At 43.1% G+C, this 22,340-nt stretch overlaps 1 protein-coding gene across 1 annotated transcript in view; it reads left to right on the plus strand.

Moving 5' to 3' along the window:
* Positions 1–15,683: 15,683 nt before the first annotated feature.
* Positions 15,684–22,340, plus strand: part of LOC145342316 (tripeptidyl-peptidase 2-like) — a 114,137-nt gene continuing 107,480 nt past the window's right edge. Inside the window, exons 1-2 of the mRNA XM_080187795.1 lie at positions 15,684–15,904; positions 21,944–22,072. Coding sequence (XP_080043921.1) covers positions 15,725–15,904; positions 21,944–22,072 — 309 coding nt within the window. The 5' untranslated portion in view covers positions 15,684–15,724. The remainder of the gene's footprint in view (positions 15,905–21,943; positions 22,073–22,340) is intronic.

Below are 22,340 nucleotides of genomic sequence, written 5' to 3' on the forward strand. Positions count from 1 at the left end.
GCCTTATCTCATTGAACTTCTGCTTCAACATGAGTGATTTCAAATTCCGTTTTCAAACGGATACACTTTCAAATATTGTGACAAACAAGATTTTCTCTCAGAGGCATCCATCAAGTATTCCCAATACAGATTTCCCCCTTCAGGAATTTTTTTGCCTTCACAGTTGTTTTAAATATTGATTCCCTGACTGTATTAAAATGGCATCAAACTTTTGATTTACCTTTGAAGTTTGCTTTGTCACTTTAAATCTGATTGCTGCAGCTGGCTCTTTAACTCAAAATGCTTTATCTGCTTTCCTCTTGAATTCTCCTGAATAGTACTTCTGGATGAGTACATGGAACTTAATAGAATTGACGGATATAGGTAAGCCTAGTAGGTATGGATATCATTGGTGCAACTTGTGGGCCAAAGGGCCTGTTTGTGCTGTAGTTTTTCTATGTTCTGTGTTCTTCTAGTAACTTGCTCAACTTCTCTTAACCAGGGGATTGGGACAGAACAAATGTCTTCGGGAGTTATTTGGTTTTTTGGGAAATCTGCCTTTATTGCGGCTTCCTTGGTTTGTCCAGTGTTCTTTGGGCAGAGTTGAAAGATGTTCACTCCCTGGTGTCCTAACTCCAACTGCAATATATCCAGATAAAAACTGAGCTCAAAAGCCTTGCTGCCTTAAAAGGGTCTCTGGTTGCTAAGCAATAACCTTATGCTTCTGCTAACTTTCATCTACTCTTCACACTGTAACTTCTCTAAGTATGATTTGAATTGAAACCAGAACTCCCACACATACAAACACCTTTGTCCAGCATGAATCTAACTATAGATTTTATCCTTCCTTACACAGAAACACACAACTAAAGTAAAAAGTTTATTTATTAGTGTTATAAGTATTTTACATCCACACTGCAACGAAGTTACTGTGAAAAATCCCCTAAACGCCACTCTCTGGCGCCTGTTTGGATATACAACATGCTACTGTGTAGAGTGACGTGGGAGTCCTTGTGCATGAATCGCAAAAACTGAGTCTGCAGGTGCAGCAGATGATCAAGAAGGCGAATGGAATGTTGGCCTTTATCGCGAGGGGGATGGAATATAAAAGCAGGGAGGTCTTGCTGCAATTGTACAGGGCACTGGTAAGGCCGCAACTAGGGTACTGTGTGCAATTTTGGTCCCCTTATTTGTAAAAGGATATACTGGCCTTGGAGGGAGTACAGAGAAGGTTCACCAGGTTGATACTGGAGATGAGGGGGTTAGATTATGAGGAGAGATTGAGTAGATTGGGCCTGCACTCGTTGGAGTTTAGAAAGCTGAGGGGTGATCTTATAGAGACATATAAGATAATGAAAGAGCTAGATAGGGTAGAGGCAAAGAGATTCTTTCCACTTAGAAAGGAAACAAGAACTAGACGATACAGCCTCAAAATAATGGGGAGTCAGTTTAGTGCAGAGTTGAGGAGGAACTTCTTGTCTTAGAGGGTAGTGAATCTCTGGAATTCTCCGCCCATTGAAGCGTTGGAGGCTACCTCATTGAATATATTTAAGTCACAGGTAGATAGATTTCTGATCAATGAGGGAATTAAGGGTTATGGGGAGCAGGCACCTAAGTGGAACTGAACCACTTTCAGATCAGCCATGATCTTATCGAATGGTGGGGCAGGCTTGAAGGGCTAGACGGCTTACTCCTGCTCCTATTTTTTATGTTCTTATCTTATTGAGGGAGAATTTAGCATGGCCAATTCACCTAACCCACACATCTTTGGACTGTGGGAGGAAACAAGAGCACCCAAAAGAAACCCATGCAGACACGGGGAGAATGTGCAAACTCTGCACAGATAGTGACCCAAGTCAGGAATCGAACCTGGGTCACTGGCATTGGGAGTCAGCATGCTAACCACTGTGCTACCATAGTGCCCCAATGAAACCCACTTCAAAATATATCTTATTGCTAATATTTACCAATCCAAATATAAATCCTTTAAAACTACCGTTATTTTTCGACAGTGTTGAGGGACAGAGTTTGTGGTGACAATCAAAGACAATAGTTTCTGTGGTCCCAATGTTGATGAATTAAAATATATGTTTATTTAATATTTTCCTACAAAGTAAAGCATATTGTTGGAGTGGCCATCAGCACAGTGATTAATATACAGTGCAAATAGTTTCTTATTATTTGAGCTTGTAGTATAATGAGACAGACAGATGTTCACTATAGTTAGGATGAGCAGATGTTCCATGCTCGAGTTTGTTTCTGGACGAGTTTACTTCAGATTGGAGTAGAAATGATGTTGAGTGCTGTTGCAGCAACTCCCTCTGCAGCATTCTAAATATATGTTAAAATGAGCAGGAACATTGCTATGTGAATCAAAGATGTTTCTGATCATTGTTTCTGCTGTTAATTGCAGAACACAAAATGGCATAGTTCATGCTGTTTTGTGAGAATAATTAGCCTTAATCAGGGTGGCACAGTGGTTAGTACTGCTGTGTCACAGCACCAGGGACCTGATTTCGATTCCTGGCTTGGGTCACTGGGAGAATTTATTTATTCTTCCTCATTTTTTGGAGGCAACTGGAGCACCCAGAGGAAACACACACAGACTGCAAACTGGGGATTGAACCCAGGTCCCTGGCGCTGTGAGGCAGCAGCGCTAACCACTGTGCCACCATGCCATTTAAATACTGGGCTCTGTTTTATCTGCACTATTTCCATGAGGCTGCATAGCTCCACTCCTGTTTTCTAATAGCGTAGCACATGGACTTCAAGGAGTTCAATAAGTGATATCCAGGTCCCATGTAAATAAATAGTCTGTTTCTGGGGAAGGTGTGACCTGAACAAGTCTGACTGATTGTACCTCGAGGTGGTTTGAACTAATTTGGCAGAGGGATAGATTGCAGAGTGATGGTACGGAAGGGAGTGATGCAAAACCAAATATAGAAGAAAACCCAGTCAGTTTGGAAAGCAGAGCAAAGATAGACATGTTTAAGGCACAAGGGAATATGGCAAGGATGGATACTTTAATGCAGGGAGTCTTATGGTTAAGGCAGATGAAATGTGGGCATTGTAACATATTGTGGTGTGATGTTACTGCTATCACAAAGACACGGTTGATGGAGGGGCAGCATAGGCAGAGAGACAGTCAGGTTAAAGCTCACTCACACAACATAGGCAACAAACTATAGGACCACCCGCACCAACTACAGCCCCAACCCTATGAGTGCAGCCTGATGCACCTGAGAACTGCCTTCTCCCTTTCTCAGCACCGCCCCCCACCCACCATGACAATGACCACACTCCCCCACCTCACAGAAATATCCCACCCACTCCCCTCTCCAGAGCTGCCCAATGGGTTCTGTCCCCTTTATCTCCTTGGTAATCAATGGTTCTCATCTCTTTCCTCCCTCTCCGAGGTCATGGCACCAGGTTCTCATTTTTATATAGCAGTAGTAACTCACGCCTGCATGATGTCCTGGTGGGTGGGAAGATTCGATGAAGAGCTGAAGGTGCCATGCTAACCAAACTAGGTAGATGGTGATGGACTCAAGTTGAGGTTAAACAGGTTCGAGCCCTTTCTGGTTGTAAACCTAATCACGTCATCAGGGAGGGCTCAGGAAGATTACGTTCCAAAATCTCATCAGCACAAATCCAGTTTTAGGCCTCTTGTGATATTTAACAGCCATGACAGGAGTTGTGCACACAACTGACTGGTCCACCATATCGCGCCTAATGTCTTAAAGTTACAAAGTGTGATTTAGCATCGTAATAATCTAACTGTGAAGCGAGGATATGATTAACTGAGCCAAACATTCACAGCCACACACAGTGAGGATCAAACACAATTACAGGATTATTCACAGTCGGGTCAGGGTTTTCATAGTCTGGTGGCTCTGTTCAACAAAATGGTTTGGCAAAATCTTTTCCAGAATTGGAGGAACAATGCATGCAGTGACACATCATGGACCATCATTTCTTGAATAAAGAACAAAACAACAAAGAAAATTACAGCACAGGAACAAGCCTTTCAGCCTTCCAAGCCAGAATCAACCACACTGCCCAGCTGAACTAAAACCCCCTACTTTTCCAAAAACCGTATACCTGCATTCCCATCATATTCATGAATGCACGGTTCCCATCTGAATTTTAACATACTTGTACTGAAACCTTCTGGGCACACATTTATTGCCATTTAGTCAAACAATATTGCATCACTTGCATATAATAATGATGACAAATTTTTATTCTCATTAACTTTCAGTGGTAGCAAGACATAATAATAACATCTTTAATGAGGGATGTTCAGCATTGTTTTCAGCTTAGTCTAATGTGCTTATTGTCAAATGTATCCATCCAGGGATCTCTTGTGTAATTGTTACAGGGCAGAAGTCTTTATAACACTGATTATTATTGTTTTCAACAATGTCACATACCATTTATGAATTGTAACTCAAAATAACTGATCTGATTTAAACAGTTAGGCCTGAGCAACAACATTTTCATTGGAGACAGCATGTGTATGGTTCCAAACCTGGCAGCATGTATTCCTGGAGGTTTCATCACATGACCTTCTCACTGCCACAACCAACTGCCTACCCCCAGCTCCCCCCCACTGCCCACATTAGTCACAATGCATGTCCATCTTCCCAGCATCACACTTTCCAATGGCCCCTTTGCTGTCACACTGATTCTTCAGTGTCAGTCAAACAGTTCTCTTCACCAATATTTTTATTGTTAATGAACAAAAGTGTTGAATTTTATTTTAATGACCTGATCATTTTTCTCCTGGGTTTGCTCCCATCAATTTCCTGTTGGAGATTCCTTACTGTTGGAGATTCCTGGACAACTTTGGAGTGTGTAATGTTTCAGAACGTATCTAAAAATTCTATGGATTGAGGATCTGAAGAATAAAAGCAGCAGATTATGTGATGTTAGTAGCAGTGACCAGAATCAATTGTCTCTTGAAGGTAAACAGTGAGTGGAAACTCCATTCAGATCACAATGCACTTGTTCTGCTAACAACAAGAAATGTCAAATTGCCAGGCAGCTGATGAGCCAGTTCATTCACTACTCATTGCATTTAAACCCCTCTTCTCTTTCAAACTCGCTGATTTTCATGACCCAGATAGCAAATTATAAGTTGATACATGCAGATTGAGAAAATGCATGAGGTGGAGGAGGAGCAATGTATATATTGGCAGAAAGAGTGGCATAGTGGTAATGTCACTGGGCAAAAGGCCCAGGCTAATGATCTGGAGATATAGGGTTTAAATCCCACCATAGCAGCTGGTAGAATTTAAATTCAGTTAATAAAGGATGCACTGAAACTATCATCAAGTGTTGATTAAAATCCCATTTGGCTCACTAATCCCACTTCAGGAAAGGAAATCTATAATCTTTACATGTTTTTGACTCTTAACAATTACCTCAGTCCTGATACATCACTGCAGGAGTTCCTCAGGGTAGAATCCAAGGCTCAAGTATCTTCAGCTGTTTCATCAATGACCTTCCTGCCATTATAAGTTCAGAAGTGGGAATGTTTACTGATGATTACACAATTTTCAGCATCATTTGTGACTCTTCAGATACTGAAACAGTCCATGTTCTTATCCTACCCTGGACAACATTGAGGCTTGGGCTGATAAGTGAGAAGTAAAGTTTGTGCCACACAAGTGATAGGCAATGACCATCCCCATAAAGAGAGAATCTAACCATTGACCTTTGACATTTAATGGCTGAATTCCGTACTACCAAAATCCTGGAAGTTAGCATTGACTAGAGAGTGAGCTAGACCAGCCATATAGATACTGTGGTTACAAGCAAGAGCAGATAAGAGGCTGAGAATTCTGCAGACAGTAACTCACATCTTGACTCCCCAAAATCTGTCCACCATATACAAGGTACAAAGCAGGAGTGTGATAGAATAACTCCATTTGTGTGGAAGAGCATTCAAAAATCTTGACACTCTGCAGGATAATGCAGATCGCTTGATTGCCATCGAATCCACTCCCTTCAACTCACTCCCTCCACCACTGGCACACAGTAGCAGCAGCGTGTACCATGTATAACATGCACTGTAGCAACTCACCAAGGCTCCTTCAACAGCACTTTCCAAACTCCCAACCCCTACAACCAAAACATCGAGGGCAGCAGATACTTGGGAACACCAAGTTCCCTTCCAAGTCACTCATCATGCTAACTCGGAAATATATCACCGTCCTTTCACTAGGTCAAAATCCTGGAATTCCCTCCCAAGCAGCATTGTGGGTGTACCCACATCACAGGGACCGCAGCAGTTCGAGAAGACAGCACACCACTCATTCTCAAGGGCAATTAAGGATGGGCAATAAATGCTGGTCTAACCAGCGATGTACACACACACACACACACACACACACACACACACACACACACACACACACACACACACACACACACACACACACACACACACACACACACAACAGGCCAGACAAGTCGGTCAGTTGTACAAACGACTGCAGATGTCAGATGGATTCCACAGTGGCAGCTGATATTCTCCAGACTATCCCCCTGTACCTGGGTGATCCACCAGCATTGGGAAGCTGCAATGAGCAACCAAACAGATGAAAAACAACAAAGCCTGTGGGTCAGACTGTATTCAAGCTGAGGTCTTCAAAGCCAGTGGGATTTACTCACATCGAGATTCCATGCGAGCATCCTGTGAATTCGGGATAAAAAAGCACTCAGTGACCCCCCCCCCCCGCCCATTCCTACTCTCATCCCCCCGACATCCCCTCCTCACCCCCCCAGCCCCCAACCATCACAACAGCTTCTCCCACCCACACCCCCACTAAAAGAAATGTCACAGTTTTAGCTATCTTCAAGTGAGGAGATAAGTCATGTCATGGAAATTATTGAGCTACTTCCCTTTTATCTGGAGCAAAGAACGTGTGTCCTCCTAAATCACTTACTTCTAGAAATTTCTTCATGATGATATGATTGTCTTGAGTGGGAGATCTGGGACAGGGCCAAGCAAGGCTGTGTGCTAATCCCCATGTTAGTTATGCTCCGACAACAGTTATTCGCCTCAAAGATCAGCTGCCCTCTGGTGTGAGTCTTAAATATCACACAATTGGAAAATACCTCAGTCTCCTTGATAGCAAAAGTAAACTGACCACCTCAGACATACAAAATCTATAGTTTGCAGATGACTGTAGGGTCATTGGTCATTCTGCACCAAATTTACACACCTTTCTCGATCTCTTCAATTCAGCATACAAAAAACAAGGCCTTTTTGTTGTGTAATAGTGGTACCTGTGTCAATGATCTGACATGCCTGCAGAGGTGACTGTGGCAGGATTGTGTGGTGTCATGGTCACTGTTCCCCTGAGAGTGGGGTAGCTTGCTGTGAACAGTGGTCTGCTTGAGCTTAGGCACTGTCTGAAGATGAGTAGTGCAGGGGTGGCCTTGGTAAGATGTTCATTGTCATTAATGGCATGCTGAAGGCTGTGAAGAACCTGGTGTTATTTTTCCACTCTGGGAAAGTACTGGATGATGAAGAGTACTCAGTCAGTCATGTCCCATGTTTGTCTCCTGAAGAGGGTATTGTGGCCTTCCATTGTGGCATTTCAAAATTGTTGATTGATGAGTTGTATATCATGTCCTCTTTTTACCAGGGTGTTTTTCAGCATGTGTAGGGTTCTTCCTCACCTGAGCAGATTCAGTGTATAAGCAGGACTTGTTCATAGGGGATGGCTTCTTTAACATACTTGGGGTGGAAGCTGGAGAAGTGGAGCATTGTGAGATTATCTGTGGACTTACGTAGGGTGAAGTGCTGAGCTGTCCATCCTTGATGGAAATGTGTGTGTCCAAAAATTCTGAACAGTAGTGCATGGTGAGTCTGATGGTGGGATGGAACTTGTTAATGCCCTTGTTAGTTGTTTCAGTGATTCCTCACCGTGAGCCAAAGGAAAAGAATGTTGTTGATGTATCTGGAGTACAGTGTTGATTGGAGGTCCTGTGTGACAAAGGAGTTTTGTTCGAACTTGTGCATGAAGATGTTGGTGGGTTGGCTGTGAATTTTGTCCCCATGGCTGTCCCTTGTGTCTGGATGAAAAAAATGGTTGTCGAAGATGAAGATGTTGCGGACAATGAGTTTTAAGGTGGCATCTGGAAATTGGCTGTTGTTGGTGTCGAGTACTGAGGCTACTGCAGTGATGCCATCATCATGGCAGGTTGTGTAGAATGCTGAGATGCCCATTGTGACGAGGAATGATCCTGGTTCGACTGGTCCGTGGGTGCTGAGTTTCTGTAAGAGGCCTGTAGTGTCGCAACAGAAGCTGGGAGTTCTGTGTACAATGGGCTTCAAGATGCCCTTGATGTAACCCGAGAGATTCTCACACAGGTCCCATTGAATGATACGATGCCACATCCGGATATGTTGGGTTTACGTTTCTTCGAGAGGCAGTAGAAGTCTCCATTGGATTACACAAGATGAGAGCACGTAGGATGCTATAAAGGCCTGGATCAGTCGTTGAGTTGGCAGGTGTCTTCTTTGGTCGGATTGACTGGTAACAATCTATAGTGGTCCTGGTTGTTCAGTTGTCAGTACACTTCTTCGTAATAGTCTGTTTTGTTCTGTATGATGATGACTCGTCCTTTGCTTGTTTGATGATGATGTTGTGGTTGGTCTCAAGAGTGTGGATAGTGTTGTGTTGTGTTTGCGTGACGTTCTGGGCTTTCTTGAGAGTGTGTCTGATGAATCTGGCATTGACACGTCTCCTGATGACTTGAACATACATGTCAAGCTTAGAGCAGCAGCCTTATGGAGGGGTCAAATTTGACCTTTTCTTCTTCAGTTGCTGCACTGTGGGTCCCTCTGTTGGCTGTTCTGGTTTGTTGATTGTTTCATTGGGCTTGCTGCTGACATCTTGGGCTTTGTGGAAGAATTGCTTGAGCCTCATTCGCCTGATGAATTCCTATGTGTCTGCTGTGAGACCAATGGGATATTTTGATGGTTGGACAGAAGTTGAATCCTCAGCTGAGAACTTCGATTTCATCTGGTTGAAGAGTGTGGTCAGACAAACTGATAATGGACTTTCCTGAGGTGGTACACGTTTTCAACCGTGAACTGGGGGATTGGTTCCTACTGGTGGTGATGCCGTGTTCCTCAAGTTTCCTGTTCTTTGTATGCATATAGACAACATAGTTCCGTTGTCTCATCAGGTTGGTGATGTCTTGTAGCTGGTCTGCTGTGTCCTGAGTGCAGGTTGAAAATATGGACCCAAATTTAGTTTCAAGATTGCAGTGTCTGCTGTAGAGCTGGTGTACAAGATGGTTGAGAAGTGCGCGAGAGGAGTGACAGCAGAGGCTCTTAGCGTGGTCTGTGCTATAGGTCAACCTGAATGGGTTTGTGATCTGTAGTCCATTTGGAATTTTGTCTGCTCTCTTGCCTCTCTGTAGAAGCTTGATGTCTGTATCGATATGCATGACCTTCTTGGAGATCCTCTCCACTCTGAGCCAACGGTTTGTCATGTTGATGGTGGCAATGATGTAAAGATGTTGCTGTTGGACTAGGGTGGACAAATTGAGAGGTCACACCACACCAGCTTATAGTCAACGGGTTTATTTGAAATCACAAGTTATACGTTCAGTAATATCTCCTTGCTCTTATACTCCAAGTCCCTATTAATAAAGACCAGGAAGCTAACTGTTCTCTCTACCTGTCCTGCCACCTTCAATGATCTATGCACAGATACACCCTCTGCTCCTGCACACATTTTAGAATTTTACTCTTCTTTTTATATTGTTTCTCCATATTCTTCCTCGTAAAATGCATCACCTTACACTTCTCTGCATTGACCTTCATCTGCCACTTATCTGCCCATTCCACCAACTTGTCTATATTTTTAAAAAATATGCACTGTCTTTTTCACACCTTACAATACTTCTGTTAGGAATTTTTAAAAATGAATTAAACTAATGAGTTTATTAAAAGAGATTATAATGAATATCCATGCACTTGGGGTAAAAGACATCACAAGCTAGTCAGGTGTTCTTTACTAGGGTAGAAAGGTCACGTACCAGGGGACATAGGTTTAAAGTGTATGGGGAAAAGATTAGAGGAGATGTGTGAGGCAATTTCTTTACATAGGGGGTGGTGAATGTCTGGAATGTGCTGCCTGGGGAGGTAGTGGGAGCAGATACAACTGCACATTTAAAGGGCAATTAGATAAATACATGAATAGAATGGGAATGGAAGGATACAGATTCCATAAGTGCATACGGTTTTAGTTTAGGCAGGCATCATGATCGGTACAGGCTTGGAGGCCCAAAGGGCCTGTTCCTGTGCTATACTTTTCTTTGTTCTTTGTTCTTTGAGGGACATGCTTACATAGGCAGCCAACTTTACATAGATGAGTTGGATGAGTTTCCCAGATCAGCCATGGCTGTGTATTGTAGAAGGAACAAATATTAAGACGTGATTAGGTGTAGCCACTGGGAAAATAGGGGAAGAATACTGAAGTCCTTGAAAGCAAAGACACTCAGACAATAAATTCTGCCTAAGGGGAACTGATAGCCACCTGAAAAACTATAAAACTATATATAATGATACTTGATAAATGTTTATTGCTCATAGTTAGTAATGTGGGCAACATGGTGGCACAGTGGTTAGCACTGCTGCCTCAGAGCACCAGGAACCTGGCTTCAATTCCTGACTTGGGTCATTGTCTATGAGGACTCTGCACATTCTCCCTGTGTATGCATGGGTTTCCTCCCACAGTCTGAAAGATGTGCTGGTTAGGTGCATTGGCCATACTAAATTCTCCCTCAGTGTACCGGAACAGGCATCAGAGTGTGGCGACTAGGGGATTTTCACAGTAACCTCATTGCTGTGTTAATGTAAATCTATTTCTGTCACTAATAAGTAAACTTTAAACGAATGCAACCCTGTGTAGTGTATCATCTGTTTATTTGGTAACATCACAGGAAGCATTTGAGAGATTTTCGCCCCTCTCCTAACCTGGACTGTAGGCCAATAACACTCAGCTAATAAAGCGCCACTAACTGGTTAAGTAACCCATTGTGTGGCAAACTTTTAATTCTTTTATCTTTGCTGTTTGGCCATTTTAGTCTACAACAAATGTGTGTACTAAGATACAGTTTTTGACATTACTATAGATATGGGGAGAGGGCGGGAAAGTGGAACTGAGCCACGACAGATCAGCCATGATCTTATTGAATGGCGGGGCAGGCTCGAAGGGCTCGATGGCCTACTCCTGCTCCTATTTCTTATGTTCTTATGTTCTATTGCTGATGGTTTGTCATGTTTTTATATTGAAATAAAGGCATCAATCATTTGGAAGGGATTGTATAAAGATGGTGTAGGTTCATTTATTGAAACTAGGCACACAACAACAGGTAGACATGGGGATAAAGCTTGAAGTCAGCAGCAACCTATTTAAAAGCAGAAGTGGAGTGAAAATTGATCATGATCATTGTATTGTGTGTGAATTATATGGAAATAAATAAAATTGTGATAAAATCTCAGAAGTCACAAACCACAGCCTAAGTGACAAAACGCACATGGCCTAATTTAAAATGGTGCTAAAAATTCCCAAGAGTTTCTCGGAATTGATTATAAAGATCATCATTCTCTCTGTCTCTAGTGTTAATTCATTCTATGCCAGCTGAAGGAAAGGGGCATTGATGAAATACATGATTATCAATCCTATTTTGAACCAATTACTGCCTTGGCAAAGTCCATCAGAAGTTTACTTACAGCTAAGGTGGAAAAGTTGTCAGTTTTCCTTCACAGTCAGAGCGACGTTCTAGAAGATGATTAGCTGCCTGAGATGGTAACAAGGCTGTCGGTCACAATCAGGACCTGATCATGTCATCTTCATTGTCAGATCATCGATCTGTTGGAAAACTGCTGGATGCCCAAGTCAATTTTATTTTTAAATGACTGTCTTCATCATCGCTTCCTCTGAAATGAGCAGAACGGCTTGGACAAGTCCTGCATAGTCTGAACAGAGTAAGAAATCTCACAACACCAGGTTAAAGTCCAACCAGTTTATTTGATAGTAAACCCACAAGCTTTTGGGGTTTGCTCCTTTGTCAGGTGAGTAGAGAGTTCTGGTCTCAAACAGAGCATATAAAAGGCACACACAGTTTACAGAATATTGATTAGAATGTGAGTCTTTACAGCTAACCTGCTATTCAAGTCTTAAAGATGCAGACAATGTGAGTGGAGATAGCATCAGGCACAAACTAAAGAGATGTGTATTGTCTCCAGACAGGACAGTAAGTGAGATTTTACAAGTTCAGGCGAGTCATGGGGGTTACAGATAGTGCGACATGAACCCAAGATCCCTGTTGAGGCTGTCCTCACCTGTGTGGAACTTGGCTATGTTAGTTACCCAAGTCCAACACCGGCAACTCCACAGTCTGAACAGAGACAGCAATGGGAAATAATAGAAAATAATGAAATGTGCTGGTTTACAAAATGTGTTTGCATTTGGAATGCAGAGGAAAATAGGCCATGGCAATAAATTGATTTTGCTGGATGTTTTACACAGAGAGGAGAATTGAAACTTTTGAGACGAAATTGATAGATACTTGGGTAAAGGTATCAAGAGATCTCGGGCAAGTGTGGATAAATGAAGCTGAGATACAGCTTAGTCATGATCACATTAAATGGTGAATCAAGTTCAAGAGTTGAATGACTCTCTCTTGTTCCTTTGAGTGCAATTCAAGCATGTCAATACAGCTACACAGAGTAAGAAGTCTCACAACACCAGGCTAAAGTCCAACAGGTTTATTTGGAATTGTGAGCTTTCGGAGTGCTGCTTCTTAACCTGATGAAGCAAAGGGACTGGAGTATAAAAATAGACAAGTGTTGTTGCAATTGTATAGTGTGTTGGTGAGACCACATCTGGAATATTGTGTCCAGTTTTGAGCTCCTTTTTTGGGGAAGGATATGGTGGCATTGGAGGCAATTCAGAAGAGCTTCACCAGATTGATTCCGGGGATGAAAGGATTGACGTATAAGGAGACATTAAACAGTTTGGGCTTGTACTCGCTGGATGAGAAAGGATCTAATCAAAGTACATAAAATTTTAAAAAGGATTGATAAAGTAAATATAGACCAAATATTTCCTCTTATGTAGCAATCTCAAACAAGAGCTCACAGGTATAGATTGAGAGGCAGTAGATTTAAAACTGAGATGAGGAGGAACTACTTCTCGTAGAGGGTGGCGAATCTGTGTATTGTGGGAAAATTACCACTTCGGAGTCAGTCTGGCGGAACAACAATTTAACGAAGCTTCGTGGAGAAAAGGGACCAGCACCCCACATTACTGGACAGCTACCTTCTCTCGATGAAACAATAGAAGTGGTCCATCTTTATACCCTTTACACAACAGGTGGACCGGACACGATTATCACATCGTTATAGTCAAATGGGTACAACATTTCTTAGCTCATTATTATAGGCAGGTACAGCCATTATCGTTTCAATATCACACTGTTCATGAATGGGTACATTTCCTCTTTATCAATGACTTAATTTTATTTTATTCTTGTAGTAAGTGGTTCCTTTGTGTTTATGCACTCCTGTTCTTAATCTCCCTATCAGACCCCATTGTCCCAGGACTATCTTTATCTCTTTTTAAGGTGCCTGGCTTCCTGAAGTGTCTGTTCCCTGTTTTAATTCAATTAACTGTCTGTCCTGTGGTTTAAATTTTAAATAGTTGTCTGTGTTTGAAAGTCAGTGTCTGTGTTGGAAGTCAGTGCAGGTTTAATGCCTTTTTACCCCTTATGTGCTGGACAGCTATTTTTATGCCAGATGCCCATCTTTATGGCTTTTTTCCGCCTTCATGTGGAACTTGCTGCCCCAAACTCATCTGAATTGCCATTGCATTGTTTGCATAGAGACACATATAACCACTGTTAGGGAATTTAGAAGTCTCACAACACCAGGTTAAAGTCCAACCTGTTTATTTGATAGTAAACCCACAAGCTTTCAGAGACACTGTTCCTTTGTCAGGTGTGTGGAAGGCAACCCGCTTCCTCTTTTAGGGCAAAACAAATAAACTAAACCAAATGAACTCAGGGACAAAGTAAAAGGGGCAGCTCCCCAAAAGGAGGCGGAATAGCCCAAATAGAACCAAAGTACAAAGGAAACTTAAAACATTAAACCATAAAGTGATTATCAGGGTTGATAATGCACTCCAGTCTCTGCAGTGCCCAATGGGCGTGGAAGGCGTTAACTGCACCCATGGGCACAGCATGCTCCCTCTCCAGGGACATCTGGCCGTGAACGTAGCCACGATGAGAATGGCAGACAATAGGATGGACAACCCCATCAAACGCCCGCTGCCTGGACCTGTAGATGGAACGCCTCGTCAGGCCCAGGAGCAAGTTCACCAGGAGGTCCTCCTCCTTCCCTGCCCCCCTCTGCACCTAGTGACTGCCTTAATCAGGGAGTGTGTATTCTAAGAGGTCTAGCTTGAGGGGACTTGTTAAAGTTATTACAGGATCTGTTGGACAGTCAAGGCTTGAGGTACCTCTGTCATTACATGCTAGTTCCCCATACCTGCCTGACTCACAGTCACACCCTCCTGTCCATTGACATATAACTCTGACATCTATAACTCTGAAGAAGTCATCCAGACTCAAAACGTTGGCTCTATTCTCTCTCTACAGATGCTGTCACGCCTGCTGAAATTTTCCAGCATTTTTATGATTTTGCTTCAGATGCCAGAATCTGCAGTACTTTATTTTTATCTATAGTGGTGTCTCTGGTTGCAAAGGTACGCAGTAACTCTGCCTGACGGACACTTGATAGAGAGTGGATAGAAGTTTTTTTCTCAGGGTGGAAGAGTCAATTACTAGAGTGCAGAGATTTAAGATGCAAGAGGCAAGGTTTAAAGGCCATGCACGAGGCAGATTTTTTACACAGAGGGCGGTGGGCGCCTGGAACACACTGCCAGGGGAGGTAGTGGAAGCAGATACAATAGTGACTTTTAAGGGGCATCTTGATGAATACATGAATAGGATGGGAATAGAGGGATACGGTCCCCAGAAGGATAGGGGTTTTTTGGCTAAGTTGGGCAGCATGGACAGTGCAGGCTTAAAGGGGCTGTTCCTGTGCAGTATTTTTCTTTGCTCTTTGTCCCTCCGTGCTTCTCAATGTCAGCAGCTCACTCGCCATCTCAGCAACCTGGATCCCAGATAGAGCAGACGCTGAAAACAGAGGTGGTTCTCTGCCATTGCACTGCATCACCCTCCTCTCCATGCTGCAGCCATATCACCAACCCCACCATGCAGCAAACCTTTGTTTAATTAGTTAATATTACTCAGTTAAAGTGAAGTCCCAACACCCTCCCTTATTGCTGGGCAGTTGCTGCTCCAAGCTCTCTGCCATGCCCCTGCAGTTGCCCCGCCTTCGATCCAGCCCCGCCCCTCGCACGAGCCTCTCTTCTCGCACGGGTCCCGCCCCTCACACTGGCCACGCCCCTCACATTGGCCCCGCCTCTCGCATCGACCTCGCCCCTCACACTGGCTCCCGTCATGCTTTGGCCCCGCCTCTCGCTCTGGCCGCGCCCCTCGCCCTGGCCCGCCTCCACCGCCGTGCTCCGACCTCTCACTGGCTCAGCCCCCGTTGCCATGGCGGTTGCTATGCGGCGGCGGAAGTGTCGTCAGGCGGTTGGGCCGGGAGCCAAGGCGGAGCGGGTGCGGGCTGTGCCGGGCTAGGGTGATGTCGATGTCGGGGGCTGCGGTGCGGAGCGGGGGCTCGGGGTTCCCGCTCCAGGCGCTGCTACCCAAGCAGGAGACCGGGGCGCTGGGCTTCCTGTGTCAGAGGCCCGAGAGTGACGGCCGCGGGGTTCTGATAGCGGTGCTGGACTCGGGAGTGGACCCGGGGGCGGCGGGGCTGCAGGTACCGGGGGGGGGGGGGGTAAACCCCGATCCTTAGCCTGACCCCAAAACCCACCCTGCCTCCCGACCGCATACTGACCCCAATCTAACCCTGACCCTAATACCTCACTGACTCCCAATATCCCTGTGACCCCCACTGACCTCCTGATCCTTAGCCTGATCTCCCGCTTGTCCCCCGATCCTCATTGAGCCCTAATACTCTGACCCCTGAACCCCACTGATTCCCCCCCCCATCCCTGACTGGACTGTTTAACAAAGAGAGGCTGGATTGCATTGCTATAGCACCTTTCAGACCTCAGGACATCTAAAGCCAATTAAATGCTCTAGAATTGTAGTTACTGTCAGAAATGTAACAACTAAATAGTGAGCAGCATAAGTGAAATTGCTGATTGATGGTCACCAGGTATAACTTCTGTGCTTTTCAGATAGTGCCATTCATTATTTGTACAATCACCCGAGCAGACAGACATGCTTTAACACTGCATGTGGAAGGTGGCATCTCCGACAGTACAGCACTCCCTCAGTACTGGGGCTGTCAGCCTGATTTATGTCTCGAGTGAGACTTGAACCTATGGCTTTCTGATTTGGGCAGGGGCCTGATCTTGTAGGGCAAGGCTGCCAGTGGGAGAGGTGCATCTGAGGCATTTTAGTTTCACCAACAGGAAATATAACAAATTGACAAATTAGTGGTTCAGGCCTCAGGCCACGTTAATGGAGGGCACATGGCACTTGAGCACTCCTCAGCACCCCCCAGTGTTAATGTCATTTGTTCCATTGAATTGTGGAATTATATAGCAGAGAGAGAGTCCATTCAGCCAATCTCATCCATGCCTATACTGATAGTTGGAATTCAGGAAGCAGGCTAGTGATTAGTGTCTGTGCAAGTTTAACACAATACTTGCCCATTTCCCTGTAGATTACAAGAGATTATATTACGATCTGCATTCTGGAAGATTCTGCAAAGTTCTTGATAGCTCTTATCTGATTATTGTTGTGTTTCGTCTTCAAAGGGCAAGATTTAAAACATTATTTAGTTGCCACTCTGGGGAAAACATGTTGAAATTTTGCTTTTTTTCCAAAGGACCAACTAAATAATGTTGTAAATTTTAGTCTTCTGATTTAATTTTGATGTGAAATAATCAGGTATCAGAAAGCAACATCATGAATGTTTGGGGGATGGTGAATGATCTGGTGTTTAGAAAGGATTCAATAGGTTAGGTACAGAGGAACTGTTATTCCTCTTCTGGTGGAATTAAGGACAAGGCAACATAAAAATAGAAACAAAATTATGGAAAAACTCAGGCCTGGAAAGAGAAAATACAGTTTAGGAATCTTGACTTTTTTTAATATCCCAGAAGTTTCTTATCCCAATGCAAAAGCTCTCCTTTCTCCTCCCCCTATTCACCAGGGCCATCTGTCACTTATCCTTAACTGTTTGCATTCATTGAGCACTGCCTTTATTCTCTCAATATATTGTGATATTCTGATATCTTATATAAGTGCAAGCATCTTTTACTGCCCTTACTGTTTCCTCTGCCTCATGACCGACACATCTTTGTTACAAGCTCCCTTAGCTCCTGCCGTTCACTAACCTTCCACTGTGCTCCAGGTGCTCCACGCCTTATACAATATAATCCATCACATTTCTCCTTCCTTCTCTTTAATCACTGAATCAAAACATCAATTCTGTTTTTCTTTCCGCAGATGCTGCCAGACTTGCTGAGTTTTTCCAGCATATTCTGTTTTTATTTGAGATTTTCAGCATCTGCAGTACTTTATTTTTGTCATCAGAAAATATCTCTTCACACACAGCCCAGTGACAATTTAGAACCCCCCCCTCTCTCTCTCTCTCTCTCTCTCCCCCACCCCTCACCTCCCCCTCTCTCTCTCCCCCCCACCTCCCCCTGCAAAAGGCTGGAGCTGTCAAGACTGAAGTTGATAGATTATTGTTGGGTTGGCATATCAAGGAATATGGAACAATGTTGCAGTACAGAACATCATTGTTTTAATTAGAATGACAGTGCAGACATATTAGGACTGAATTACCTCTTTCTGTTCTTGCAGCCCTACTTATGCATTTACCAATGCATTGTAGTGAGAATTGTAGTGCTGAGTTCAGGCACAGGCTGGGTGTAGTCAGCAGCTCCTTTAGAAATTCGCCATAAACATGCTGGGCCGATTGCTTCATGATCCTAATTCACAAGTAGGCCCGACCAAGCACCAGTGAACACAGTGAGAGAGATAACAGCAGCTGTGCTTGTGATCTGGGGAAAGTGCTCTGATACTGACCCAGAGCAAGTGGGTTGACCAGAAAATGATTTGGTCCATTTAGTTTTCTTGCTTCGCTGTGCCTGATCGGCAATCTCTGACAAGCTGTGGATGCACGCAAACAAAATCTAACTCAAAAATATGCTAGGCTAAGTGGCATCTCCCCAACTCCTCTTGACTGATTTATCTGTAGTTATGTTCTCCAAATCTTACTGTATTGCTTTAAAAATTGCTGGCAAAATCGTCTCGTGTTACGCCAGTTTCAATTGAAAGAGATTTAGTGTGGAGGAGAGGACTGCCAAGGTGATGACAGTTACTGATTATATGTCAGGAGCATACTGATGGATGATGTATGTTTAGGACCTAATAAGATGTGATATTTCATTAGCGCCCTTGGTCTTTTTACATTTGGGCCAGAAGTATTAAATTATAAAGAGAAATTAGGTAGATTAGGTTTGTATTTGCTTGAAAACAGAAGATAAAGGAGTGACCAAATGATGTGTTTAAGATGATTAAATGAGTGGATAGGGTAGATGGAGAGAAACCTTCCTCTGGGATTGTCCAAAACAAGAGAACGCAACCTTAAAGTTAGCATTTGGTGATGTCTTGAAACTTTGGAATGTCCCAAGGTCTGAAAGATGCTACATAAATGCAAATCTTTCTTTAATACAAAAGAAAGTTACTATGGATGCTGGAATCTGAAACAAAAACAGAAAATGCTGGAAAATCTCTGACAAAATCTGCGGAGAGAGAATAGAGCCAACGTTTCGAGTCTGGATGCCATAGTTGAAATGTTAGCTCTATTCTGGTCCTAGACTCTCTTTCAAGGGCAAACAACTTTTCAGTTTCCATGTGCGCAGAATACTAAATGCTTCTTGTTCTTCTAAATTCTGATGAGTACAGGCCAACCTGTTTAACCTTTCCTCATAAGAATAGTTGCTTCCTATCTACCCTATCTTTGCACCTCAGTAACATGGTACCTCAGCCTCCACTTCATAGCTGAAATGCTGCAGCCCGGGCAAAGTCTGGTGAATTTTCTCTGCTCCCTCTCCAGTGGAATCACATCCTTCCTATAATGTGGCGACTAGAACTACTCTCACTATATTAGCTGTGGCCTAACAAGCATTTATACAACTCCATTATAACCTCGCTGCACCTACATTCTATGCCTTGGCTGATAAAGGCAAATATTATACATGTCTTAACCACCTTATTGACCTGTTCTATTACCTTCAGGGATCTTTTGATATGCACCTCAAGATCCCGCTCCTTGGTATTTCTACAGTCCTACTGTTCGTTGTGTATTCCCTTACCTTGTTAGTCCTCCCAAAATACGTCAGCTCACACTTGTAATGGTTTAGCAGTCTATCACCTTAAGCGTTTAACCACCTGGTCAGTGATGGCAATGATGTTGCATGCAAGTGAAGTGGTTAGATTCTCTCCTGTTGAAGATGGCCATTAACTCACACTTGTGTGGTGTGAATGTTGCTTGCCCGAACCTGAATGTTGTTCAGGTCTTGCTGTATGCAGGCATGCACAGCTTCGGTGTCTGAGGAGTTATGAATGGTGCTGAGTCTTTAGCGAGCATCTGCTGGAGTGGTGTCCTGAGGTCGAGATGATTGACCGCTAATAACCACAACCATCTTCCTTTGTGCTAGGTGTGCATTCGACCAGTGGAGAGCTTTCCCCCTGGTTCTCACTGATTGCAGTTTTTCCAGAGCTGCTTGACGCTATCCTAAGTCTGCTGCTTTGACGTCGAGCACAGTCATCCTGGTCTGCAGCTTGTATGCTTTCACTTTCAATTCACGATATTTAGCCTGTTTTTGGTTAAGGAGCAAAGGTTGCTCTGTGTTTCTGTCACCATTGAGGTTAATAAATACTTTGGGGGAATGTTCTGAATTAATGGTTTATTTGTTTAAAAGGAAGTAGACAGTAGATATGAAAACTTAGCAGAAGTTCATTCATTAATGCTTTATTTCCAAGGCATTCCAAGTGGTTAGCATGACTGCCTTACAGCACCAGGGACCCGGACTTGAGTCACTGTATGTGTGGAGTCTGCACATCCTCCCCGTGTCTATGTGGGTTTCCTCCAGGTGCTCCGGTGCACAGTCCAAAGATGTGCAGATTTGGTTGATTGGCCATGGTAAATTGCCCCTTAGTGTCAAAGAAACTAGCAGGATAAACTCGTGGGACTACGGGGATAGGGAATAGGTGGAATTGTGGTTGGTGCAGACCCGATGAGCCAAATGGCCGACTTCTGCCCTGTAGGGATTCTATATTTCTGTGTGTTGAAGCCATAATATTAGACAGGAATGCATAATCTCTATCAGAGCTTCGTTGTCAGAGATGCTGCCCTTTACTTGCAATGTTGAACACCATTGGTCTTTTCCAAAATCAACTTCTTGCATGTAAAACCTTTAGGAGTCTTTCTGAGAGTTGTGCTGCGTAAACATTTATTTGTTTTCTTCCCTTGGGAAATAATGAGTCGAGTCCAGGATGAATTAATTTGATATGGTCTGCAGGAAGACGTATTGTTTTATATCACTTAAAATAATAATTCATAAGATGTCACCTCCAAAATTGTCAGTTGTCAACACTCATGAGTGTGTGTAAAAAAAAAACCCATTTGGGATCTGAACCAGATTGTGAAGCAATGCGTTTCTGTGTGTTTCGTCACATGGCGTGCAGCAGCATCACCAGAGGGATTCGTGGGTTTTTTATCTCCCTTCATGTTTGGACTTCAATTTGGGACCAGCTCTTAAATAAATTTGCATTGAGTTGGTTCAAACCCCATAGTGTGGCACCTTATCATCTTTTGTTAGCTCTACCAGGCAGTACATCTAATATATTACAAATGCTGCTCTGTCTCTTTAATATTGATATTATACCCAGTGCATTTGATTTCAGTTTACTTATTGCTGATTAAGAAGCTCTTCTGATTCAGTTTGTTACAAAACAGTAGTTACTCATTGAGCATTCAGGGAGTAGGATAATATATGATTAAAGAGTGAAGGAACATTCCAAAAAAAATTATAGATTGATTCAGTGACTAAAGTTTTTAAGATTCTGTTACTTTCAAGTCTCAAAGATTACAGCTTTATGTGGAGTTTTTTTAGTTAAGTTTTTAATGATAAAAATCTGTGGAAACTCTTCAACACCCAGTAGGGTACAGTTTCGAAGCACTTACAGCAATTGACGCAAGGTCAATACTTGGTTTTAAATCTGAGATTGATAGATTTATGTTACTCTGCGGTATTCAGGATTCTGAGGCAAAGGCTGGTTTATGGCGTTAGGTCCAAATCAGTAATAATCTCACTGAATGACAGAACAGATTTGAAGATCTAAGTGGCCTCCTCCTGTTCCTATATTTCTATGTATTTCTGCTTTGTGGAACACCTTCCTGTTGTAAAGTGGCATAACCTCTGACTCACTGTAAACAGCAGCATGGAAGGCCAGCTATCATTTATACAATGTCTAATTCTTTCAATTTAAAGTTACCTTGTCTGCTTAAAGGAAGTGAATCATGTAACATAACCAAGGGAGGGGTATTGTTACATACAATCAGAGCATTTGAATAAAACAAGTCTATTTCAAATTACTAGGAAGTGTATTTTGTGTTGCAAAGGATGTTCATTTTTCACTGTTCACACATTTCTGTTTGAGTATGTGTAGCTGTTAGAAATTAGCATTTTCACATCTGGTCTCCCAGATGTTGAGAACATGGAACACCAAATGAACTGTCTGATTTGCTGACTCCTTATGTACTCATCAGATAACAACAGATGGAAAACCAAAGATTGTTGACCTCATTGATGTCTCAGGAAGCGGCGATGTGGACACATCTACTGTGCTGGAAGTTAAGGATGGCACTTTAGTTGGCCTCTCAGGAAGAACTCTGAAGGTATCACTAGGTCACTTCTGTACTGTAAACTTAAGCACAACATTACTCAACGCTTTGACTTGTTTCAGCAATGAGTGCACTTGCCAGTAATATAATGTTGGACATATTTTACAAAGTATGGTTTAGAATTATATGGAGTGTCCAGCAAAGACTCGGGCCCTTCAGCTTAATTGATCGATGCTGATATTAATATTCCACACAAATTTCCTCCCACCTCTCTTCATCCAACCCATCAACATTTTTTTAATCTCTTTCTGTTTATGGGTGG

This window comes from Carcharhinus amblyrhynchos, chromosome 4, assembly GCF_965287045.1.
Source record: "Carcharhinus amblyrhynchos chromosome 4, sCarAmb.v2.hapA, whole genome shotgun sequence".
Classification (NCBI taxonomy): Eukaryota; Metazoa; Chordata; class Chondrichthyes; order Carcharhiniformes; family Carcharhinidae; genus Carcharhinus; species Carcharhinus amblyrhynchos.